The sequence below is a fragment of the Aplidium turbinatum genome, chromosome 4 (assembly GCF_918807975.1).
Source record: "Aplidium turbinatum chromosome 4, kaAplTurb1.1, whole genome shotgun sequence".
NCBI lineage: Eukaryota > Metazoa > Chordata > Ascidiacea > Aplousobranchia > Polyclinidae > Aplidium > Aplidium turbinatum.
Window position 1 is genome coordinate 23,123,219 of NC_137475.1, and position 27,880 is coordinate 23,151,098.

Here is a 27,880-nt window from a genome sequence, read left to right on the forward strand (position 1 = left end):
GAAGAAGCTATTGCAAGGTTGAACTGAAAAGCCTGACGCCCATACGAAGGCGGTTGAGGTGCACCCATGCCTGCCTTACCGTGTTTTACTCACACTTTACTGTTACGCCCGCATGTTGCCAAGATGATAGTACATTTTATTTTTATACCGCGTTCCGCTTAATCGTAGGTTCTATGCCTTAAACTTCCATCTGACCTCACTCAATATAATCCTGGTTCGTTGACTTGTTGTTTGGTGGATGCGCTTGCCTGCCCTCAGCAGATGACATCAAATGGAGCTTGTCTTGCCCTGCGCTATATATTTGAGAGCAGAGGTTCCGTGTTTGCCAGTAAAGTAAGAAATGCGTTATATTTCATTTTCTTCAGAAAACATGGGAGCTTAGTCTGTCATGCTTTAATATCTTGGGGTGTGGTTTTGCTGTTGTTACTGTCGTACATCATTGTTACGATACGTAATACGTATCTTAAATTATATTATTTGCATCTGTTTTGTCCTTTGTTTCAGTCCCAGAACATTCCGCTTGATTGGAGTAATGATCACTACATAAGCTGACTGATTAGGTTATTTCTTAGTCGAATCAAATGATGCCCTTGAGATTGTCAGAAACGTCATACTGTTTTCTACTGCAAGTGAAGAAAGTTATGTCACATGATATTTAAACAGCTTCCAATATCAAAAACATTCTTGAATGATACAAAACATACGATTGCGATGCAGATCGCAGAGATCATCTTATGTCTCCTCGACCGACTCGCTCTTCTACTTGGTGATGACAAGTCCATCACAAAAGACGGTGTCCTTCAATTAATCTGCATCTTGGTTTACCACAACCTCCACGCATCATTGGCCATCCTTCTTGCCAATCCACTACCATATTCGGAGTAAGCTTCTTTGTATGTTTAAATTTAACACCTCATTTTTGAATTAAGAGTTAATTTATTTGGATTTGCTGAATGCTCAAACTGCATGTTGGTCCCACATAACTATCTGCGTTATTCGATCGCCTATTTCATCTTTGGCACTTTATAACTACTTTGTTTTTATGCGTCTTCATAAACGAGCACTTTCCAGAGTGGTGACCATGTGTTGGTCCCGTCTTGGCATGGACCGGGTCAAGGAGGTGGCCCTTGAATTTCTGCTTGACCAGCTGAACAAGAACCTCCCTTATGATGAAGTACTGAAGCAGAAAGGAAAAATGAAGCAGGCTGGACCGAAGATCGCCACTATACCTTCATTAGCGGTTAGCAACACCAGTTTGGTAGAATATTATCTTGCATCTTAGTTGTGGTGTGTCATCCACTAAGCTCATGTTGTACAATAGAAGTCAAAAACAAAGTATGCATTGGACTTTCGCAAACTTGCTTCTCAGGGCACACAGTCACAAGGCACGATGTGTTGTTAAACGCTCTTTCACATTGTGTTTTACTTAACAAACAATGCAAAACTTAACAAAACAAAACTATTACGCTCACACAAACTTTTTATTTTTAAAAACTAACATTTTGAAACTAAAGATATATATAACATTGAAATTAAAAAACATATGTACACAGTTCATACGAATCAATATCTCTCTGTGTATTGTGATTTATTTAAAAATGCTTCATCCATTCATAAGCCCAAGACAAGATATCAAACAAGCAGCAACTATTTTTTAAATCAAACATAGATTTTATAAGTCAAATATACTGTAGATCAAACACAGAATCTGACGAAAAATCCATGCAGGTACTGGGACCAGTAGTCTGGTCAGAGGTACCAAGCAGTTTAAAAAAAAAACATCATTTCACTCAAAAAAGAGATCAAAACGTTAATATATAAACTCTGAAACGAATTTATTCCATTCGTAGATTTCATGCGCTTTGGATCTCCTCGTGACATCATCGCCATCTGATGCATTTCGTCATCCTGATGGTCAAACCATGTTCGCCAACAGTCATTGGTTGATAGCTGTGACGCTGGTTCGCTTGGGTGCTATGTATGACGTACAATCACCCCAGAAGCTTACTGTTGATCCCTACAAGTGTGTACCGTACCACCATGACTCAGTCGATGCCATGTTGGTTTATCCTGACATGTTATGCTGAACTTGATTGCTTGTTGTGCCTGAGGTGTAAAAATAATACTTTAATGCAAAATTCCGATAAATTAAACACCAATATACTTTTTTATCTGGAGCATGTTCAGCGATAACAGGCCGGTTTTGGATGGTTGCTTGTGATTTATTGGAGTTTATAAAGGTGTCGAAATCCAGGATTTGCATTCGCTGGCGGCCTGTGAAGTAATTTATGGATTTGCCCATAGACGTTTTGTTCATTGCAACAGATGCACGGTTGTGATGAAAGCATCAGGATAATGATGATCAAAACATAAAATTTTCCTGTCATTCATCTTTGTGATATGATGATAGTGAATATATTTGTATTGTGGAAGCATTTTAGTTCATCATCAATATTCTAGGCAAGCCATCGACTTACTGAAGACAGTGTTTTTGGCATGCTGCGGGCGAAAGATGAACATCTACCTCAACCATGGCGAGGTCTGGGAGATTTTAAACATCAGGAAAGACGATCTTACCTTGACAACAGTGATCAACTCCATCGCATCGTAAGTCAATCACAGTAGGCTAGTAGGTCCACGACAAAGGAAGTTTTGAATATAAAAATAAGGATTGTGCCATGGCAACTTTTTAACACAGGCCATTCCAACGTGCGACCTTCAAATTTGACTGGAGGCCGACCTGCTACGCTTCATAGCAGTCAGAATCGCTAGCATAAGTGGATACACTGTTAGTGGACAACAAACAAAACTTTTTTAATGCGGTTTAGACTTCAAGAACTGAAGTGAAGTAATTTTGAGATGCTGAATCCGAGCTCAGATTTTTTCTATCACATCAGACTTTTGAGATATGTTATCAAAGATATGTTTTTTTTGCCAAAAGTTACATGATTAACGTTGCATTTACCACCAACATAATAAATGCAGCATCTTGTTGGATGGTTATGGAAATACCAGCACTTGATGAGTGCAAAATAGCAGTACAATAGCTAGGGATCTGAGTTGTTTCATTTGCTATCGTTTGTTCTTAAAAAAACATGTTGTTTTTTTTCAATAAAGTAATAAAAAAACAATTGTTTTTTTTAGCAATCAATCTGTCTAAAATTTAAATGCTTTAACAAAATTTGCACTATTGCGTCTCAATCTGTCATATGTGTCCTGAAATAATCAACACATTGAAGAGTAAACCTGAATCAGTCAACTAGAGTCTACACTACAAATTCACCAATTAGATTTTAAAGAACATTTACTCATTATAATGTACGCAATAAAGGACATGAATAACAGACATGAATGAATGAAAGAAATAAACAAACTAATAAAAGAAACAATAACAAACAATAAAGGAGGCTGACCGTTAACATAGTTCTCACTGGGACAGCATTTTCCAGGATGCAACGTCCAAACAGTCCTCATCCCCGCCATTGTTGGCAATTGAGGTGGTTCATTAGTGCCACTTGTTTCATTAGTGTTCATTAGTGCTAAGCATGTGGCCACACTTCTGAGGTACAGAATAAGTCAAACAGCAGTTAAGTCATGAGGTATTCAGCATTTATAATTTTTTTTTTGCATTTTTGTATTATGATTAACGAAAATAGTTGTTGCATGAAACAATTGGTATACCGTAGTATAAAAAAAACAAAAAAAACGATTAATATCACAATATTGTTAAACACAATCGTTAAACAGTCAGACAAACGGTCGAATAGTTTCACTTTTGAGAGGATAGATGAAATGCTTCAACTGACGAATGGTTCACCACTTCGTTTGTAGATGCTAGCAATGCTACCAATAAACGTTGTCTTTATCTTGATGACAGGGGACTTTGCAGTCATCACCAAGCTGATGTACCCCACATAGTCTCACACTTGAACAACTATCTTTCCAGTATACATGACATGCAACGCGTGGTTGTTGTTGCGTTCTTTGCCCAGGTACGTTTGTAAAAGGCTTGCAATTTGGAGCTTGTTTTTCCTGTGTCCCCGTACTTTGAAGGGGTTAGAGCAAAACTTTTGCTCTAAGCCCCCCCCCCCCCTAGCAATATTTTCTTGTGCGTGTCTAATCTTTCGTATGTTTTTTTTATAAATTCAGTGCAAACTTTAAGAGCAGGGCTTCTCAAACTATGGGTCGCGAACCCAAATGGGGTCGCGTAATGAAATTTTGGGGTCGTAATGAAATAGTTTAATTTAGTCTAGTGCCGGTAGGTTGTAGTCTTGCCATGATGTCAATTAATTGACCACAACCGTCGGTGTGAAATGTCGAACGATAAAATATAACCAATCGTAACAATTGATGCATTGTTACGCTGTCATTGCTGTAACGTGCTGACCAAAAGTAACCTTACCGCTCGCATTATGATTTCAAAGTAGCCTAGGCTGCCTAGCAACTAGTTTCTGAAGGAACCTAGACTAAAGTTTAAACAAGGATGCCAGAGCTTGGTTTTTCCACCTAGATCTGGGTTTTTTTGACGGAAGTGGCTGCATTTACGGCGCCGTAAATACAGCCGCTCCATGTCTTTTTTTTTAATCTTTACGTCGCTTTTACTGCGCATGCGCGCTGTTGCTGGAAAAAAAAGTGCGTTTATAACTTCTAAATTGAACTGTTTTTGCCAAGTGAATCAGTGGCGCGTGCGATTTTTGTCTGGCTCATACTTGCAAGGATATGAGTTCGATTCCACCGAAAGGTAGTTTTTTTTTAACTCAATTCTAACCCGAAGTGACTCAATCGTTAGGCTACGTATTTTTGTGGCCGTTCAGTTTAGTTTGTTTTTAGTTCTGACCATCACAACGAAAAGACAGTACCGTATATGACAAACATAACAGAAGTATAGAAAAAGGTAGAAGCGACAAAACGCGGACGTTATAGCGTGTATGATAGCAAAGCAGGACAATCAGTTTAAAATATGGCACGGTTGTAACACCTAAAAATTTTATAAGTTTAGAATTTTTTTTTTACTCATTTTAATTGTTAAAGAAAAAAAAACTCACTAGCCTTTTTTTCTCTGTTTTAAATTTAAAAAAGAATTGTTAAGGTGTTACGACGACGCCACGGTTACGACCGTGCCATATTTCAAACTGATTGTCCTGCTTTGGTATCATGCACGCTATAGCCACCGCGTTTTGTCGCTTCTACCGTTTTCTAAAAAGGCATGGAATGTAAAATTTTTAGGTGTTACGACCGTGCCATATTTTAAACTGATTGTCCTGCTTTGGATTCATACACGCTATGATGTACGCGTTTTGTCGCTTCTACCTTTTTTTATACCTCTGTTATGTTTGTCATTATTATACTGCTTTTTCGTTGTGATGGTCAGAACTAAAAACAAACTAAACTGAACGGCCACAAAAATACGTAGCCTAACCGTGGCCTAACGATTGAGTCTTATTGGGTTAGAATTAAATTTAAAAAAAATTACCTTTCGGTAGAATCGAACTCATATCCTTGCGCATATGAGCCAGACAGAGATCGCAGGCGCCACTGATTCACTTGGCAAAAACAGTTGAATTTAGAACTTATATACGCACTTTTTTCCAGCAACAGCGCGCATGCGCAGTAAAAGCGACGTAAAGATTAAAAAAAGGCATGGAACGGCTGTATTTACGGCGCCGTAAATGCAGCCACTTCCTTTTTTGACCACATCTGGGTTTTAAGTTTTTTTAATTCAAATTTAGGTAAATCTAGGTTTTTAAGTTTGTAGGCTACAGAGCTTGCATGGTATTAAGGCACCAGGATCCTCGATAAATGGTCCACACTGCAATACAAAAATGATAAGGTAATGTTTTTTGCATCAGCTACTGCAGTCAGTGAGGTACAGGATGCTGAAGAAATGATCCAACTGTATGAAAATGTGGATGACTAAAAATTGGAGTAGTACAACTATTGTGTTACTGAACAATTGAACATTTATTTATTGTGGATTTGAGTTATTCTTTTCAACATTATGTTCAAATGAAAAAAGCTAAGCAGGGTTTATTGCTAAGAACCAAGTTACCGTAGTTGTACACCAAACTGTAAGCACTTAGCAGGCATGATGATTCTCCTCAGCCGCAGTCTACAACTCACGCAGCAAAAAGTTTAGTTCAAAAGTCAAAACTAACCTCAATGGCTAGCCTATACACTCATACATCTAGTCAGTTTTATAAATTTTGGTTAAACACACACTGGACCTTGCTAGCTAGACGCTTTACCATAAAGGCAATTTTGAACCAAAATCTTTGCTGTAGCCCATATAGGCCTACCAAGCTCTTGTTTTTGTATATATTGTAGTTATATTCCATATATATTAACTACCATACCAACATAAGCATGTATAATTATATATACATACGTCGTGTTACTATTTGTAGCTTTCTGAGGCTTCTGTGTAATGATTTAAAATGGTGCTAAAAGCACTCGCAGGTTTTTTTTAACCGCTTTACTACACATTTTCTGGACCTGGGTTTTTTTTGCCTCATCTGGGTTTTTTTTAGCACGCAATCTAAGTTTATTAGAAATTTGTCACTGGCATCCCTGAGTTTAAATCAGTTACAAGATTAATTGACTATGGATCAGTGGTTAAGTTCCGTAGATTCATGTGGTAACAATGGAAGCACAAAGAAAACAAATTGAGACAAAAGAACTAATCACGTTTTAATGTCATTAACGTGGATGTTCCCATGGCCCATAATGGGGTCACATAGAAATATATTTTTCAAAATGGGGTCGCAGAACAAAAAAGTTTGAGAAGCCCTGTTTTAGAGCATGGACTGTTGTTATTTACTAACATTCTTTGCACTTTTGCTTATTCTTGTCTTAACGTTGCTTTGTAATTTATTGTAAACAAACTTCGAATATATTAAATTTTGCAGCTCGTCAAAGAACAACCATGTAGAGACGAGGTTCTCCTTGAAATAATAATGAACAGCCTGCGCAGCCGTGTCATAGACTCGCACAAGTTTGTGAGGCTGCTTTGCATTGTCGGCCTCTCCAACGTCGTGCACGCGTCCAAAAATCAGGTAGCCGATGGCTGATGTGTTACTATATCATGTTCCTCAATCTATGTGAAGTTGTTTTCTTTGAAGTCAATATATTTGTCGAATCAATGTGCCTTCAATACTAATGCGATGTCGGTGTATCATGTGATTCTCTCCATTTGCATGAAGCCAAAATGGTTGCATTATTGGCTTCAAATATTGACACTTACCCGTCACTTTATTGAAAACAAGTATTTTAAAATTTAAAATTTGCAAAAGAACGTAACAACTTACCAGCATAGATGAAAATTCAATAACAACTAAAGAAACAATATAGTCAGCTGATGCGACGTTTAAATACTGTTTTACGTAATAGAAATGTAATTGGTTACATCATGGCCACCTGGAGATGCAGCCTGATTTGTCACATTTTGCAGATTTTGATTACAGCTACTGCTAGTGGTTGACTGACATTTTTTGAGATGTTTTTGCTTTTTGTGGTTTCCTGATGACATAAAACTTTTTTGTTGCCTTGGGGAAGCAATAGCAAATGAGAAAAAGTAAGTTGAAAAACGCAAAATCAGACTGTTATTGAAAATTAACAGTCTGATTAAAATCTTCGAAACCAAATTTTCTTTGTTTTTCAACATGTGAGGATGTTAAAACCTATTGTGTCATCTGGGGAAAAGAATAAAGAAAGCGTAAAAACCTAGTTTTTTTTTTAATTTATTTAAACGTTCGCCCGAAGTTAGAAAAACCTGGAAATTTCTGCAAAATGTGACAAATCAGACCGTATCTTTAGGTGGCCATGGTTACACATAACTCGCCATATGACTTTAAACCGTGGCCTACGAAGATAAATGGGTCTGCTACTATTCGGCGATTTATTGAAATCCCAACGACGCCTTCTGTAAATCCTACGATTGAATATTATTCAATATTCAGACATTGAATCAATGTAAATACGAACTGTTAGGCTAAATGGGTTCTTTTGAACAAATCGAATGGCTTTTGTAAATGTTTCTCAGGTACAACCTATACCTGGTCAGCAAAATTTCCCTTTTGTACACGATTTCAACGTCTGGCGACGTTAAAACGATGTAATTGCCTTTACATTACATTCAAAAGTTATGTTGACATCAAAAATTCTTTAACTGTTTTGAGTTGCAGCATCGTTTTGTGAAAAAGGTTGTTTTGATGTAAAATATATTTGAAATATATAAAATCAACAAATAGCTTATTTAAAAAATGAATGACATGACGAATGACATAAACATGACGCAAAGAAGGTGGATGACGTAGGATGTCAATTTTATGTGAGCAAACATTTTTCGCTAAATTTCATTTTAATTTATTTTTCTTTGTCGGAATGCAAAAGAAACAATATTGTGGAATAAAATACAAAATCCTCTAAATAAACATAAGACGTCGTTGGATTTACAGAAGGCGTTGTTGGATTTTCAAAAAATTGCTGAATAGGGAACTCGCCGAAACCGGCCATTCCGAAGATAAATGGCCTAGACATCGTGCACTAGCCTTCAGAACAGAAGGCTGAAGGCGACTGTAAACATGTTACTTGGGTCCTGCATTTGCCTAAATTGTTTTTTCAAGTGTTTTCATTCAATTGTTTCAGTGTTGAAATATTGTGGAAACATTTAAGGTAAATGTAAAACCCAAGTATACGTTTATTTGCAATCGACTTCAGGCTTCAGTTCTGAAATTTTGTGCACGGTGTCTAGGCCATCTATTTTCGGAGGCCACGCTTTAAACCGTTATACGAATTGTTAAGGTGAATAAGTTTTTACCCTCTTTAAAGTGTGTTTTTTAATTGTTTGATCTCCAAACTTTGAACTGTACAGAGTATTAAAATATAATATTTAGTTACAAAAACACTGCCATAAAAATTTTAAGAAATTATTCCAACATTTACTACTTGCGCAAGGAAGTTAAAAATTACACAAAATTAACAAAAAAGGTAATGGCTGTGTACTGTATTACTCGCCGTACATTTTGCCGCTTTTTTGTTTTTTTTTGCTAAACTTTTGTGGTTATGTTGTTCTTATTAGTTTTGCTTCTGGTCATGTGCTCAATTATAACAACGATTATTATTTTGAAGTCTAAACCAAAACAAATGTCTGCGTCTGCTTTGTGGCAACAATTTCAACGTCAAACGCTGTATAATCTTCGCTGAGATTATTAATAGAACCACGTCAACATGTATGTCAAGTGTATGACGCCGTAAATGTAATCACTTCAAGAAAATGTAACATTAAGAAGCGGAACAATGCTCTTGTAGGCATGACCTGAACACATTTTAACACGTACTTAATTACTTATACGTACAGGTGTACCGATGTATCGATATCGTTGACTCGGTACATTTTTGGAGCATTGGTATCGACTAAATTTGGCCGATATTGAAAATGTAAAATAAAAACGTATTTGATGCAGTTTTTGCAGTCAACAATGATATAAATTTTTTGAAGTACTAACTACCGTCACATTGATGTAGAAAAAAGACAACCTGTTTAAATTTTTGATACCTCACACTTCCATGACTTCTTGCTCGCACCTTTTGGCATTGTTACTTGCAGCGATTCTTTCACTCAAACAAAACATTTTGTTTTCAGCAGTTTTGCGTTGCTATATTCTTAACTTTTGAAGGAGACTCAATTTCTTCAATATTTATCATCTGTGATTTTTTTTTGTTCTTAACGGAACATAAAACTTGTAAAAGCTTTTCGTCTATGTAACGTCATGACTCCCAGACAGCAAATCAGTCACTTTTTATATTAATTCAACATTCGTAGACGTTGAATCAATGTAAAAAAAAGATTGACTTGCTTGGAGGTGGTCATCATCTTAATATTTCATCGAATATTGGTATATTTTTCAGATCTTTAATAATGAAATAGTTTAATGTGAATACTGAAAAGTTTGGGTGTTCATCAGGACAATTATCGTTTCTAGCACTAGTTGCAACGTTCATCTGATGAAATTAAAAGGAAAAGTAACAACAAGCAAGATAGTTTATTGCTTCACTGACGTTTCGCGCACCATGACAATGCGCATCCTCAGAGCGAATAACATACAAAATAAAATTTCACAAGGTGATATACTGCAGTGCGATTGAAGGCAAGAAAAAATATAAAGCACGCAATATTTTAAAAATTATCATTAATCATTATTGTCTCGACATGCAGGCTTCAAGCCTACTTAAACACAGTTGGAAACGTTATTGTAATCTAATTTTGTCTCGAATTTCTAGTGGTCGTCACTACTTCGAATTTTTATGTTTATTGTTGGAAGATTTTAAGTAATTTAACGTGGAAAGTAACCGCTCACACATCATTGGCCAATTTTTAAAATATTGCGTGTTTTATATTTTTTCTTGCCCTCAATCGCACTGCAGTATATAACCTTGTGAAATTTTATTTTGTATGTTATTCGCTCTGAGGATGCGCATTGTCATTGTAATGTTCATAACTTACGTGTAACGGTAAGTTGATCTTTGTGGGCTCTTTGTAAATCAAGATGAAGGCAGATTCATTTACTCTAAAATCTGGTGACCTACCACAGCTGTAAACATCACATAATAATGAATGGTTTGATCGGCACAGTGCAGTAATCAGTGGAGCGTGTTAAATCCACATGAGGCAGTATTGCCCATCTGTTACACCTCCCTTCTTGCAGGATGTTCCTAAACATTACTAAAGACATTCACAACGACTGATAACAAATCACAAGCACGGTGTAAATAATTCAATCACGATATCTTGCAGGTGTCTTAATATGTCTGCCAGATCGTGTCGTGCGATTAAGAGTATTCTCAACAACCTGCGGAGTAGTTTCATTTGGTGGGGACACTAGGTTGCTCTGTGTGGATGACACTTGAGCATTGTGTGGGAAGCTGGATGAAACTATGTCATCTAAATAATCATAGTTACGTGCAGGTGGTGAATTACAAGCTTTATACAAATCACGCCGGTTTCGTCTAATTTGTCCATGAGAATTTTCTATGACGTACGAACGAGGCTCATCTCTTTCATTATTTACCATAGCTTTTTCCCAATAATTGTCTTTACGATAACGGACTTCATCTCCCTTTTTCAATACAGGCAATGACTTAGTTCCACGGTCATAATAGTGTTTCTGACGACTTTGCCGGTTACACAAATCATCGTAAGCGTCAACAATTTGCGGTACAAGCAACTTCGTCGCGATAGGCAATTTTGTACGTAGTCTTCTGCTCATCAACATTTGTGCAGGTGAATACTGCAATCCAGCAATAGGCGAGTTACGATACTCTAACAATGCAATATACAGATCAGTATCATCATCATACGCTTTTTTCATCAAATTTTTGACAGTTTGGACAGTTCTTTCAGCTAGTTCAACCAGGGCTAGATGTTGTGGACTTAATACCCCATTTGCTGGCAAATTGTAAAAACTCTTTACTACCAAATGGCATATTATCCGACACAATTTCCTCAGGAATGCCATGACGTGAGAAAATTTGTTTCAATTCATTAACAACACTTTTTGCAGTTTTATCCACAAGTTTCACTACTTCAGGGTACTTGGAGTAATAATCTACTACAACAAGATAATCAACATTATTAAGAGTCATTATGTCCGTTCCAACTTTAATAAAACGTCCATTCGGAATCACATGAGAGATTAATGGTTCTCTCTGATGACATCTTTGATACTTGCTGCAAGTTTGACAGTTTGCAACAACATCTTCAATGTCTGCACACATTCCAGGCCAATAAAGCAGTTCTCTTGCCCTAGATTTACATTTTTCACCACCTAAGTGGCTTTCATGAATTAAAGTCAACATTTCAGATTGTAACTTAGAAGGAACAACAATACGTTCATTTGAAAAAATAATGCCTTCAGAGAAGTGCAATGTGTTCTGCATATCCCAAAAACGTCTTGCTTGAGCCGGTACGCTTTTCCGTAGACTTGGCCATCCATTCAAGCAGTAGTTGGATATGGTTTATAAGGTTGGGTCTTCCCTTGTAGCTTTTCGGAATTCTTCAAGTTTCGTAGAAGAAACAGGTAAATTTGTAATCAGTGAGTGTATAACATACTCAAGCTCTTCATTCAATGCATTGTCTGATGTCTCCGGTAAATATGCTCTCGATAACGTGTCAGCCATATACATGTACTTTCCTGGTACAAATTTTACTCGAAGATCATATGGTTGCAATCTCAGCATCAGTCTTTGAAGTCTCGGTGGAGCCTTGTTTAAAGGTTGCTTCATGATTGTTTCCAGCGGTTTGTGGTCGCTTTCAACAGTCACGTCTTCTTTTCCATACACATACTGATGGAATTTCTCGGTTGCAAACACAATGGCAAGCATTTCCTTTTCAATTTGTGCATAATTCTTTTCGGCTGATGTCATTGTTCTGGACGCATATGCAATAGGCTTACCCTTTTGCAATAAACAAGATCCTAAACCACTCTGTGATGCATCGCACTGAATTGTTACCGGATTGTTTACATCATAAAACGATAAAACTGGCTTACTTGTTAACACAGTTTTCAAGTGTGTCATCGCTTTATCGTGTTCATCTGTCCATTTCCATTCAGCGTTTTTCTTCAAAAGTTCACGAAGGGGTGCTGTAATCGTTGACTCATTCGGTATGTACTGCGATAAATATTTTGTCATTCCCAAAAATCTTTGCAGAGATGCAATATCGTTTGGTTGAGGCATGTCTGCAATGGCAGATACTTTCTTGTTGTCTGGCTTCAACCCATCTTGTGACACGAAATTTCCCATGTATTCAACAGTACTGACTTTAAATTGAATCTTGTCCTTGTTGAATTTCACACCCTTGTCCTGTGCTCTGTTGAGCACACTTCGAAGAATTTCGTCATGTTGTATTTCATCAGTGGCTGCGATAATCAAGTCGTCAGCAATAACATGTACACCCAGTAAGTCGCCAAACGTTTCTTCGTTTCGTTTCTGCATAACTTCACTGGCGGATGAAATACCGAAGGGCATTCTTAAAAATCTCTTTTGACCCCATGGCGTGTGAAATGTTGTGAGATAGGATGATTCGTCACTCAGCTTCACATGCCAATACGCATTCTTCATATCAATAACAGTGAAAACATTTTTTCCTGATAACTTTGCTTGTACATCTCCTGGCGTCGGGATGTTATGACGTTCGCGCATGATAACCGCATTAAGTGGTTTGGGGTCTAAGCATATACGCAAGTCTTTGTTTTTCTTCTCAACTACCACCAAGTTGCTCACCCATTCTGTTGGAATGTCTACATTCGCAATGATGTCATCCTCTTCAAGCTTGTCCAGGACGCTTTTCAGTTTGGTCTGTATTGCATATGGGACTCTACGGGGTGGTTGAACTACAGGTTGTGCATCAGGCTTTATCTGAATGTGGTACTCCTTTGCATAGGTACCAACGCCGGTGAAAACATTTGCATAATTAGTGTTTACGCTATCACGTGATAAGGGTTCACTACATACATCCACTTGCTTAACTAAATTAAGTTTTGCACACGATGACTCACCCAATATCGATAAGTTTACAACATCAGTAACATAGCACAATAAATCAAAATAATCACCGTTCTTATTTGCACATTTAATCACAGTAGTGCCTAAAGGCTTCACATTTAGATTTCCAAAACCACAAAGCTTAGTGTTGGTTTCAGTTAGCACTTGACCAGTCATGGCACTAAACAATTTCAACGGTATCACGTTGGCTTCGGCTCCTGTGTCTAGTTTAAACAAGACAGAAAATTTGTGATTATCTCCATCAATAACGGTAAGGTGAGTTTTCATTCTGGATGTAAACTCTTCGTTACTGTTAATTGATGAGATTCTCAGGAAACCTACATCCTCATTTTGTGCTTCAATTTCATGCACGGGTACATGTCTTGCCGTACTGTCATTTGATCTTCTACAAACACTAGAAAAATGATTACGTCCACCACATTTATGGCACGCTTTGCCGTAAGCTGGGCATTTTCTAGGAGCATGTTTACCACCACAATATTTACACTTAGTAGGCCTATAATCAGTTTTTTCTACTGCACGTTTAAAATTATTGTGCCTAGTATTAGTACTGTGCTTGCTCACAGCATTGATAGCATGTCCGTTTGCAGAATTCATTACTTTCATGTGATCCTTGCTGGCTTCTGCCGCATGACATATGTCCAGTGCTTTAGCTAGTGTTAGATCAGGCATTTGCAATAACCTTTCTTTCACATGCGAGTCCTGCACACCAAACACTACTTGATTTCTCAAGTTTCGTTCTTTTTCGCGTACAGTCTCAAAATTACATCCTGTGGCAATGGTTCTTAAGTCATTGATCCATGAATCAACGCTTTCTCCTTCCCGCTGTGTGCGCTGCTGGAAGCGATGCGTTTCAAATATTTCGTTTTTTTGTGGTTCACAGTAGGTCTTAAACTTTTTTAGAACGTCTTCTAAAATATCTTTCTTATCTCCCTTTTCATTGGAGAATACAAAATTGTCAAAAATTTCCTGGGCCTCAGCCCCAGCCGCATTCAAAAAATTGGCTATCTGGACTTCCTGTGCCTTTTTGGTGAGTTCAGCTGCTACGTGGTACACTCGATATGCACGCTCGAATTTGCGCCATGCTTCTGCAATATTTGTCACAGAGAAGCTCATTTCCTTTGGTTGCCTTAATTCCGACATGTTTTTTACAATGTACGGATTACTAGCGCAAAACGTACTGGTCACTCCAGTTGGACAACTTCAGTCCAAATTAACGTCTACCAACTTCTTATCTCACTCTGACACCATGTAATGTTCATAACTTACGTGTAACGGTAAGTTGATCTTTGTGGGCTCTTTGTAAATCAAGATGAAGGCAGATTCATTTACTCTAAAATCTGGTGACCTACCACAGCTGTAAACATCACATAATAATGAATGGTTTGATCGGCACAGTGCAGTAATCAGTGGAGCGTGTTAAATCCACATGAGGCAGTATTGCCCATCTGTTACAGTCATGGTGCGCGAAACGTCAGTGAAGCAATAAACCATCTTGTTTGTTGTTACTTTTACTTTCAATTTCATCAGATGAACGTTGCAAATAGTGCTAGAAAAAATAGTTTAATAATAATTTAATTTATTACTTTAAAAAAATTAAAAATTTAAATTGCTGAAGTTTTTTGTAGACCAACGTTTTTTACATTGACGCACATTAGCAACACAACGAAAATCTTGAGATATGATAACAACAAATTGCTACTTTTGCCAAAAGTGGAAGATTTTACTTTGTGTTTATTATACATACACACTATGCTATATCCAGTAATCCGTGCCATGGGAAATATAACAGCTGAAGTGCACCTACAAAGTAGCTACAATTTTGATACCAATTTGTTTTTGACGCAAAATAATTAACAAAAAGTAATGACAAGTCAAAAGTATGACTGAGCATTTACTGTAAATGGTTTTATGGCAATAATTATCCAGCAACTTTATTTAAACTATTTTGGGCCTGTTTAACACTAATCTTTTGCTATGGCACAGCTTATATTGCTGGCAAACGCAACGTCAACCTTCCACTTTTGCCAAAAATTATTTTTATGATTCATTGATCTGCACATTGTTTGCTCTATGAACTTTGAAGGCTGATTTTGAGTAATTTTGGGATGCTGAATCCCAATCTGATTTATCCTACCACGTCAGGTTTATGAGATATGATAACATCAAATTGTTACTTTTGCCAACAGTAGAAGATTTGACGTTGCATTTGTTACACTTACACATTGTGCTACATCCAGAAATTCAGGCCATGGGGTGCAGAAATAGCTGAAATACATCTACAAACTACAATTTTGATGCTAATTTGTTTGGAAGCAACATTATTAACAAAGCAAGGATTAGCAACATTATTAACAAAGCAACACCTAACGTCCTGTCAATAATATCAAGCTAAAAAGTGAAGCTAAAAATATAATTGACCCCCCCCTCTGTCAATGTTTTGCATGAAGTAACAAAATCAAATCTTTCGCTATGGCACTGCATATATTGGTGGTAAACGCAACGCCAAATCTTCCACTCTTGGCAAAAATAAGGTATTTTTGTTATCATACCTCAATAATCTGACGTGATAGTAAAAATCTGAGTTCAGATTCGGGTTCAACACCCCAAAATTACATTGAATCACTTTTCAAAGTCCTAACAGCAAAAAAGAAATCTTTTTTTGTAAACCAGTGTTTTAAAAAATATTATTAAAAATAAATTTTGTAATCATGTCTCAAAAATCTGATGTGCTAACTAAAAGAAGGTTCATTACAAATAAAGGTTAAAATTACATATTTAACTGATAGAACCAACCCACTGAAAACGATTAAATTGCATGTTTTTTAGGTACCCAGTCATTTGGTCGACAGGACGTTTGGTCGACAGGACGTTAGGTCGACAGAACGATTCATTTTAGGGTTAGGGTTAGTTAACTAACCTTAACCCTAACCCTAAAAGGAATCGTTCTGTCGACCTAACGTCCTGTCGACCAAATGTCTTGTCGACCAAATGTCTTGTCGACCTAACGTCCTGTCGACCAAATGTCTTGTCGACCAAACGTTCTGTCGACCAAACGACCGTACACCGTTTTTTAAACGTCCAGCGATGTAGAAACGAGGCAAAATTTTATATTTTTGCTGCCTGGGTAGTGGGTACTTCTATCAAGCCTGACCAAAGCTTCAACCAAACGACAAGAGCTCTTATGTTAAACACTACTTGTCGTATAGTTTAGTATGACAACAGAAAGGAGCAGGTTTCAATTTTATATCTTATACAGTAGAACTTGGATAACTCGTCTTTGGAAAACTCGTCAGTTTGCCCAAGTCGTCAATGATTGCCAGGTCCCGGCAGAAAGCCTATCTTTTGTACACAATCAAATTGGGTTAAGTGGTCATCGCATAATTCGTCAATTCGATTATGTCGTCACTGTTTTTCTTCCCCTGGGACGTAAAATTCGTCTAAGTTGTCATTTACCCAAATGCTGACATGGCATTTACAGACTTTCGAGAAGAAATTACTGCGCTAAGACGTGTGCACGCACACACTCTATCAGGCCAGACGCACATGCGTGGAGTATGTTGGTCTGGTCGATTGCGGGTGTGCGCGCACGTGCTCTGTTGCCGATAAAGAGAAGCACTGTTCAGCACGTGCGTGGCTCAAGAGGAAGAAGAGCCTGTGCCACCTCCATCTACAAAAGAAGTTTTGCAGATGGTTGGAAAGCTCCAACACTATACGTTATGCCAAGAAGACAGTGGTGATTTCGCAAGCTCACTATGAAAAATGCATGACTACTTGGTTGACAAGACACTTGCAAGCAAAACGCAGTCAAAAATATCTGTGTTCTTCAGTTAAGCTGCTAAGTGCGTTATTACTGTAGCCTACTGTTGTGTACCGTAATTAAATTTTTTTCTCGCTTTCCTCTTCATCTCACTTTACCACTATCGCATTTAATTAGGTCGCGGAGCACCACGAAATTAATGCGACGTGAAACAATGGCAAAATTTAGCTGTTTGCATTGGTCGTCAGTTCGCGTAAGTCGTCACTTTTTCTATTCCCCCTGGGGTGACGAGTTATCCAAGTTCTACTGTACTTAAATATGATTGCCTACTTGGAGAGTTTGCACAAACCCTTCATTAATTTTTCAAAAACCCCAATTATGATGTCTTCTTCTTTTTTATACTTTAGTTCTCAATCAGTGGTGCCGAAGTTAGTTGAAGATTGGGGGGGGATAAATCAAAATTTTATCAAATTTTAGACGATTTTGAACATTGGTGGGATGCATACTTTTATACACAGTTTTAGTGGTACTGGTATTAAGTTTATTAAACAATCACCGGACTTCGGTAAATTAGCTGCTAACAGCATTATACAGACAAGAAATCATGGAGATAAAAGCGCTACCAGGGCTCTTGTGAATGATTGCTGCAAGATTAAGCAACAAGCAAAGAAAAATTGGTACCTCCAGCGGGATTCAAACCTATGACCTTCCAATGAATACTTAGTTTTTCCAAAAAAACAAACAGAAGTTATACTTTTCTTCTTGCCCTTTCCTTCACTAGAATCACTACACTTAGTGCACTATAGGACAAAGTAACTAGTCAGGAGACTGAAAACAATCGAAGCTACAGAAAATCTGCAAATTTATGACAAAAATACTAACTTTCAAACACATCACAAGAACTTGTTACAACCGAACATATTGTGTCTTACGGTAGTGCGCATTGAAAACTCATTAGCACTGTCATTTATGCTGATGTCATTGAGAATATTTTGGTGAATGTTGCAAACAATGCTAGCATTCAACTTTTCCTGTCCCAAAGTATTTCTCAGCCAGGTTTTCAATCTACGAAGATTGGAAAACGACCTCTCACAAGCAGCAAAGCTTAGCCTACTGGGAAAATTAAGAGGATCTTAATCAGCTGGAGTATTTGAGAATAGAGAGGTTTTTCCAACTCGGACAATGCCTAGTAAGCTCTTGTAGCATCGTAAAGAGATTTTGCTCCCGTTGCCTTGCTGAATGAATCAATTTGATAACTCATCGATTGTCTAGTATTCAGTTCTGGATAATTTTTGACCTTTTCGGAAACTCAGCCGGTCTTGAAAATTTGTGCAAGTTCTTTATACTTTGCCGAATCGGAATTCAGGCTACTTTCAAACCGTTCGGTCAGTTCAGAGATAACTCTGTCCATGAACTGATTGTAGCCTAAAGTATTTTATAATGCAGTTCAGTGTCTGCAGTAGCTGCCATCGAGCCTCCACCCAATCTTTCAGGGACTCTTCTTTGCAGTAGTGCTTGCGAAGGCGTGATAAAATTAGCAGCAAATTTTTCCGGAATTGAAACTGCATTTTTGTAATTGTTCTCAAACTCCAAATGAGGATATTTCTCTCGAGTGATTTTCAGGGTCTGAAACAGCTCTTCACAAGAGTCAATGTCAAGCTTTTCTCCTTGCAACGTGATACCAAATTGCTCTGTAAGTGCCTTGAAAGCTTCAAAATCAGCACATGTCCTAAATATGTTTGTGCAGTTTCTTCATTACTGCATTGCCGTGGCCAGTGGCCTGGTTGGTCCAACTCGTCCTTAATACCTTCAATGAAGGTCCTTCATTATCTAGCGTCAAATACAAGACAATTTAGAACTGTGATCAAACATCAATAAAAGAAAAACAACAGCAATTCGACATGCTTGCAAACAACTAAATCGAAGTACCGTAGCCTACAACTTCATAGCAAACAATTTTTTTCTGAATTATTGGGGGAGATGCTGCCAAAATATTGGAGGGGATATATCCCCACCACTATTATGACACAACAATGCAGTTGACGTCGGATTGATTGAATCTTTAAAAAGGGATAATGAGTCTTTACAAATAAATTATGCCGGTTCAAAGCTTATTTTAATAAGCTGCTAGGATAATTTTGGCCGATACCAATGAGATCCTCGGTCCCCAAACCAAGACATTTATAAGATACATGCATTAAATCCAAAGAATGCACGGTGGTTGCGTAATGGTGATAAAAACAAAATTGCGATTATTTTGATTCCAAAAAGTCGGCTTCACCAAATGTCTTGTAACAAAGGCTGCGAGTCGGATCCTGCTGTGACAATTTTAGCTCGTTTATTTAACATTGAGTAACGAGCTTGTCTGGGATGTTTGTTTCCACTTTTGGCAACATGTTATCTACACATCGAGATCATGCGGAAGCTCTTGCTCTCACCGAAGCCGTAGATAAATTTGTTTCTAGAATTCAAACCCTTAACAAGTTCGGATTGAGTTTGCAACTTCATTTCACAGATAGAAAGTAAAACTGTTCAAGATATTTATCAAGGGTGTGTGAAACAAAAATTGGCGACAATATTTAGACAACCAAGGCTGATGTGCACTTTTTTCTTTATTTGTTTTGTGGTGATGTTGTTGTTTAATTGACCAACGAATTCAATTTTGAACAAACGACATTCACTGCGTTGTATTTATCTAAGTACGGTACTACATAAGCATGCTGGGTTATTTGCTATGCGTCCAGTTTTCAAAATTAGCATATTTTTACTGCGGCAAAACCATTGCTGACTTTAAATTTCGGATAGTGAAATGGCGTCGGTAATCGCCAAAGTAAAAACTTTTGAACACATTTATTTGCCGTGATTCAAATTTAATGATTTCTTGTTGATGCTGACATCGATTATACTTTAAGAGAAAGAATGCTTCGCTGGTAAGAATATGTAAATAGATCTAATGGTGCTGTGAAGTTGGCTTGCATTTTACAAATTCCAGGAAGACGTAGGCTTGGTCGGCCAAAATTAACTTAGGAAGCGATAACACTAAAAGATTGCTGAGAAAGGAATTTATTGGGATCCAAACTTTGTGACCGTGAGAAGTGGAGAGTTGATGTGCAATCTGCCTTTGTTTTCAAAAACTGCATCTGTCAAAACACCCTCAAAGCATTGCAATATTACAAATACAGTACTTTAAAGTGCTTACTTATTTTAGCACTCTTTAATACTAATATCTATCCATGGGAAGGTCTACAATACGAAGTACATGTAATCCATTTTTAGCTAGATTATGGGCTAAACTTTATAGCGTACTTGTGCAAGTAGTTACAGTACTTTGTAACAAAAATAATGAATAAGTTGCATAAAAAGAATTATATTGTTCTTCCATCTCAGGTGGAGCGTTACAGCGCAACTGTATTGAGTGCAATGATGGCAGGAATGGATGACAATGATGATCCTTCCAACGCGATCACCCTCGCATCTATGTCAGGCCTATCCAAGTACGTCGTATTGAGTAGCTATTATTCTTTCCGTGGTATGACATGCAATATAATTCAACCAACAGTTTGCTCCACCTGGTTCCCTTCATCATCAACGCCAACACCGCACTAGCGTTCTGCCCTTAACTAGATCGTGTGTCTCAACTGTCCAAGCTTTTTCGCTCAACTGTATGTATACCCATTAGGAGTATCACATTTGTTTTCCTGCAGGTGTGGTCCTTATAAATGCTTTTTTAATTTTGTTGGTGCCAGGTATTTAAAGTGTGTTGTTTAGTGAAATAATATTGCATGCAAAATAATTTTAAAAAAAATATTCATGTTTAGAGGTAGCTCAATTCCCCTCATTTTTCTGCATAGGGCAAAATGGCGCCAACGTCCATATCTCTTGAACCAACAGAACAGTGCTACAGTATAAGCTTCATTTAAATATCAAAAGATGCAGAATGTATGATTTCATATCCAACTTTAATACATGATATAGCTCTAGCTCATTTAGGTTTCAAGTTAGATAAAAAAAGCTGCATTTTTCAGCGAAATGCTCATAGGCCTATTTGCAATACAATATTAGTGATACAAACATAAATCCATTGCACTAAAGTACTGTACTTGGTTACTACTTTTGTGCAACAAGTGGATTTGAATTTGTGAAATAACAATAAACAGCTTCTGTAACATGTGAACATAAAGTAGGCTTCCCTTGGATAGTAGCTATATTGTGTTGCACACACTTTAATAAGAAGGGTCATGAGTAGGGCCCGCAAAAGTCAATAAATTCAAAAAATTTTAAGGAACTCGTCTGTCCAGGAAACAAAGAATAAAGTTGTTTTCAGCACCTAGGGGACTGTTTCTGAGAAGTTTATAGGTCAAAATTAAGTCAAAATTTGTCAAATTATGGCTTATGACAAACTTTTTGTGTTTCTTGAGAGTAATTTCTGTCAAAATCCTCGTAGAAGCATTGTAAATCAAGAACTGCGACACAATTAAACCATAGTAACCCATAAAAGCAGAAATGCCCGCTTTGATCAGAAGTAACTTTTATCACAAATTGTCCATTGTTTATTCATTGCTATGTATTTAAATAATTCTTATAAAACACTTCCTCTTTACCAACGTGGTCTTTTCGAAGATCAACAGTTCGGATTTTAAGAATAGCTTACTGACATTCTGTTATAGAAAAATGCCTAAGTAAGCTAAATCGTCTTCAGCAACAGATAGACAGATTTGTCGAGATTCTCCTGATGAAATTAATGCAACTCCCGGGGGTGATTTAAGATGCAATTTTTGCGAGTTTATAGTGAAGTGCGATAAAAAGTATTTTGCTGAAAGCCACAGGAAAAGTAAACGCCATCAACCTGGATTGGAGCGACAACAAGCATCGCAATCAAGGCAAACTTTTATTGAACAAGCTCCTTTTATTGAACACGTTTGGGTCTGAAATCGACAAAATATTATGTTTGGGTAACTGGTATCAATTCAAGAAAGAACTGTGGCCTCTACAAATACGCAATTTCGTTAGGTCAAAATAAAGTCAAAATTTGATAAAAAATAAAGTCAAAAATTTTTTTTGTCAAAATAAAAATGACCCAAGTCATGAGAGTTGGTTGAAGGGTAGTACCCACTATCCACTCCCCAACAATGGTTAGGCTGCTTTGTTGGTGAGCTTGCGTTCTAATGGGCCTTAGCCGTGGCTGTAGCCTAATGGTCGTTGCTTTTTAGAGAACATGACTGGAGTGTTGTGGCATATTAAACCTTTCCTTGTGGTGTTGTAGCTTCCTAAAATCCCTAGAATGATGACCGGCAATACAAATAACGCAACATGCATAAAAAGAGTATCCTTGAAACGTTTCACCTTTCATTGAAGTGTTATGTCTTTTGTGTCAAAATACCCTTTTTGCTGTTAGGAAATGTTTTCCTATGCTGCTGTACAACTTGAAAAACGTAACCTACTGGAGCTGATCCTCATCGTTTGTCATTAATCTCCAGTCCTCTTGAACGAGTGCTATACTCTTCGCTCGACATTATCGTTGATCATTTTTAACTCTTCTACTATTCGTAGTTTCGTTTGGCGTTTTCACACTTAACAAATTGTAGCGAAATATGTGATGTAATCAATTCTGATGTAATCTTACCGTAACTCCTAGAACATTTTTTTGTAAGCTACTCTGCAGACAAGATCGACCAAACATCGCATGCAATAGATTATTATTGGTAGACAGTTGATTGCATTCGCAGCCCATACATTGCTCACTCATCCAAAAACGTTTACTGATAATTACACAGAAAACGTAACTTCAAATAAATTTATTGAACAATCTTGCAGCTGTGATCATGAGTTTGTTACAAGCCTAGATTTGCTTCCGCCGCGGAATGTTCTGTTTAACGTAGCTTAACTCAATGCAATTTATTTTCAACCTCCTCCACTATTGAATTTTTTGTGTAGCCTGTGCCACTGATTTAAAAATGTGTTTTTTCCAAGGTTTATGGCATAAACTACATGAAGCTTGCTGGCGAGTGGAATGTTCAATACTTCTTTGTGACTGTATTGTACTGCAGAAACTGTAGCTTAAGTTTAATATAATTTTAATTCATCTTTCAAAACTCGTTTGTCGATTTCAGGAAATCAAGAATCACTGGCCGAATTTCGCATTTGTCTTCATTTTTGCTATGAGTCTTTTTCGTGTTGTGTCTTGTGCGTACGGTATCGATAATTACTGCAAAATTGCATATAGCCCAGTATTATTGCAAAAAGGCTAAATTTATTAGAAAGGGGAGAATGGCCGTGGTTTATTATAAATGTGTTTATTGGATAATAGATAAAATTATTGACATTTTTCTGTAGTTGTGAAAGAAAATATATTTAAACCACAGTTTCGATTTTAAATCAAAACCTGTCACTCAAACTTCTACAGAAATCTAGTTTTAATTTCATGAAATTGGTCAAACAGGCACAAGGTATGCTTCTTGATAAAAAAAATGTTTATTGGGCATAGAAATGTACACAAAGCGATCAAAACAACTTTAAATTAGTAAATTAGTCAAAATTTTCTGGGGAGCAAACCTCTTAGACTCCCTGCCAGACTAGTTTCGTTTTCCGACCTTTTTTTGCATTGCCTAAATCAGGGCTTCCCAAACTTTCACGCCACCCCTTTTAATCTCCTAAAAAATTTTTGCGACCCCTTACGATTAAAATGACGAACAGTGCGAAATATACGTTAATGATATTTATTGAAAAGCTTAGATCAAACGAAAACCAAAAACAATTTACCGGTGTAACGGTCCAGGAGTTACTGCGGTCTGAAAGTTACCGTAACTTCTGGACCGCGTATACGCGGTCTGAAAGTTACTGCCAGTCCAGAAGTTACTAAAACAGGGTTTTCCGATTTGACGCTTGCAGCAGATTTGTATAAATGATTTCAACATTGGAAACATGTTGAACTTGAAAACTTATCCACTATTGCATCTTAACAACATGATTTACAGCAGAAACGTAATTGGGAATAAAGTGAAAATAAGATGAAAGTTAAAAGATGAGTTTTGTACCAGAAATTGTTGCTGTTTTGGAATGAAATTTGAATTTGTAACCTAACAATTTACGTAGGCTATCATTTTAACCTGATTTGTTTGTACTATACCATTTGAAGTTGTGTCCGTGCCTTACGTGCGTTGGAAAATAAATTTGCATGGGGAGGTGATTGACTAGATGACCACTTAGCCTATAGTCTTTTGCTGTCATCCTGATTGTGCTATAATGCAACCTACGATTCACAATGGAGTAGGCTATCATGAGTGTTTTAATGACTCATTGTAGGCTATATGGCTCTGTTGAAACAAATAATTTAATTGATCATCGCTCCAAACATTTCAAATCGTTGCTATACGTGAATCGGTGGCATTTAATAAGCTACAGGCCTTAATATATCGTGCAAAGTTTGCATTTGAAGGCTGACTTGTTAGCCGCTGGTCTTGAGTTGTAGTTGACGAACATAGTCTTTGACTATATTTTATGTAGGCCTATTTCATGAAAGTTAAAACCAAAGCTTTCTAGTGAATAAAGCACTGAGCCTATTTTTGGTCTGGTTTTTCATAACTACCGTTTTGAAGAAATATAAAGTAACTTAGGCTACATGTAGGCCAACCGATAGTCAAAACGCCATCAACCTTCAGTGAGTAGGCTATCACAGTCTCACACGCGGGGAAGGCTTTAGCTTTTACGAAAGTGTTGAACACTTTGAGATTCCAATGAATTTCCGTTGGACTCCCATTATGGTTTCGTGGTGAAAATATTTATCCTTGGGATTCATATCTTTCGCATACTTGCAGAGGGTGTGAAGTTTCAGTCCATTTACAAGTTTTCCCAAAAGAATTTTGAAAAAGCACACCCACTTACAATAGCAGTAACTTTTGGACTGCTTCTGCGGCGTTGCAGTCTGGAAGTTACTGTCAGTCCAAAAGTTACCAGCGGTGCCCGGCGTTTTCGCAATCGATAGAAAATCGAAAATTGTTTTAACTAAGTGTAATGAATTCATTGCTCTCAAACTAATGCAAGCTTTTCAGTTAACATTACAAAATACTTATAATTATTAATCTGATCTTTTGAGAGGTTAAAAATTTAATTATTTTTCAAAACAAAATTAAATAAAATTTAAATGAAATATTTGGCAACTCTTGTAACTTTTGGCATGCAGTAACTCTTGGACTGCTACACCGGCACTCAGTTCAGTTGTTTTTATTTATTTCTGACCATCACAAACGAAGCCTATTGGTAGCCTACTGGAAACAAAACAAAAAAGCAAACACATTTATTCAGTGTGATGGGTGGACTGCTTTCTGCCACAAAGCAAGTCCAGCGGTGGCTCAGTGTTTGTTAATGCAGGTCTCAAGGCGGTTTCGATGTTGCTTAGGTTGGAACTGTAGGCGAAGTGAGAACATTTCAAATAAATCATTTTGAAATTTTCTTTTCCAGATGTTCAATTTTTTGATGAACGCATCAATTTTAGATTTTAATGCAAAATATTCATGTTTTTTCCTAGGAGGGACAAATTAAATTCGTTCAGTTTTTCAAGCAAATCTGACATTTGGCATAATTCCAAAACCTAGATGTGAAAATGGTGGACCAAGACTGAATTTTATTCTGTTAGAAAAATCACGATTTCAGTTTTCAAGGTTATATGGCTAGCCATTTTAAAGCTTTGACTTTTGAAAGCCACCTCACTTCACGATGCAGTAAAAGAGTTTTTAACTCCGATTCCATTTCAACTCATAAATTTTCAAAAATACGGGCAGCCTATTGAGTGCGCGACTCTTAATACAGTTAACAACTGTCACAGCATCTCGCACAGAAGTGTTAATATGCAGTACCTTGTGCAAATTGGTATACTTTCTGCGACCCCTAAAGTTCGTTACGTGACCCCCAGTTTGGGACGTGACCCCAATCTTTGCTTAGCTCTTGCCTATGAACAATATCCGACAATAACATCTTGCAAGAAATACACAACTAAAATACTTGTTTTAGAACATAATGTAGTCTGCCGTGTGGGCTATACCTATTGATTGTGACAATAGCCTACAAGTGTCCTTCTTGAGGGACGCTGCATTGTTTTCTAGGCAAATCATGTGACTTAAGTGTTTGTCAAAAAGTCCCTTGTCTTGTATCATTGTATGTAAAATACTTTAAAAAATAAGTCTTCTTCTTCATCCGTTCAGTCGTTTACGACTCTCGGTCACTCTATACGTCATCTTTCTCCACATCTCTCGATCCCACGGCCACGCAGCCTCTTTCAATTCATGCACTCCCATACCACTGTCATTTACAATGTGTCAAGCCATCTTGTTTTTGGGCGCTCCATTCCTCTTCCTCTGCTGACCAAACCAAGCATGATGTCTTTTTCCATTGATTTGCTTCTCATTATGTGGCCAAAATATGAAAGTTTCTAAAAAAATAAACACATTTTAAAAAATAAATAAAAATTTATAAAAACGTTTTTGAAAAAAAAAATCATATAAAACAGCTTGAACCATCTTTCTTGGACCTAAGATTTGGTGTTGAACGAGTGTGTATTAATTCGTGACGCGACAATTTATCGAAAGACAATTTATCGAACAACAGTTCATCGAACGACAGTTTATCGAAAGACTGTTCATCGAACGACAATTCATCGAAACGACAGTTCATCGAAACGACAGTTCATCGAAACGACTGTTTATCGAAACGACAGTTCATCGAACGACGAAGCACATATGCAATGGAATACTCAGGGGTTAAGGGTAGGGGATAATGGTTAGGGGTTAGGGTTAGGTTTTCGATTAACTGTCGTTCGATAACTTGTCGTTAGATAAACTGTCGTTCGATTAACTGTCGTTTCGATAAACTGTCGTTTCGCTAAACTGTCGTTCGATAAACTGTCGTTTCGATAAACTGTCGTTTCGATAAACTGTCGTTTCGATAAACTGTCGTTCGATAAACTGTCGTAGTACCTATTAATTAATGAGCCATTTAGTTCAGAAGTTGTTTTTTTGTCTACCTCATTACTGAAATCCAATAGTTTGTAACAAGAAAGTTTGATGTTTATGCCATAAAATACCCACAGGTTCCTCCATGAGGTAAAGCAGCCCAGCCTTCGACCCATATTCATCAACATTTGTCTTCGTACTCGACCATTCTTAGAGAAGGTAGGTTGGCATGTTTAAATTACAACATGTTTCAGAAAGAAGGAGTGTAAACATTAAACGAGGCTGCCTCAAAAAAATAACGTTGTTTCAATATCTTATAACATAAGCTGTCGTACCGTGGATAAACTAGGGAGACGTTCGAGTGCATGCTGCCGCCATTCAGTTGTTCGGAGCTTTGGCCAAATTTGCTGCGGATGAGTTGGAAGCTTTGTACACTGAGCAGTCTCACAGCAACCTGATGGCAATCCTGCTGCACCTCAATGATGGAGAGGAAACTGTCAAAAAGGTAGGCGTATTTATTAGTTTCAATAAGGACATACTGTCCAGTGTCCAGTATTTTTTTTGTTGATTATGTAGCGGCGCAGTGAGTAGCAACCCGCTCATACATAGCTGTAGT

At 37.3% G+C, this 27,880-nt stretch overlaps 1 protein-coding gene across 1 annotated transcript in view; it reads left to right on the forward strand.

The window, feature by feature from the left end:
- LOC145768990 (maestro heat-like repeat-containing protein family member 1) overlaps nt 1-27,880 on the forward strand; it is a 145,142-nt gene that overhangs the window by 104,762 nt on the left and 12,500 nt on the right. The window contains exons 27-36 of the mRNA XM_082580590.1: nt 169-333; nt 664-881; nt 1,072-1,240; nt 1,851-2,023; nt 2,461-2,607; nt 3,878-3,992; nt 6,906-7,052; nt 20,708-20,814; nt 27,402-27,483; nt 27,614-27,769. Of these exons, the coding sequence (XP_082436716.1) occupies nt 169-333; nt 664-881; nt 1,072-1,240; nt 1,851-2,023; nt 2,461-2,607; nt 3,878-3,992; nt 6,906-7,052; nt 20,708-20,814; nt 27,402-27,483; nt 27,614-27,769 (1,479 nt within the window). The remainder of the gene's footprint in view (nt 1-168; nt 334-663; nt 882-1,071; nt 1,241-1,850; nt 2,024-2,460; nt 2,608-3,877; nt 3,993-6,905; nt 7,053-20,707; nt 20,815-27,401; nt 27,484-27,613; nt 27,770-27,880) is intronic.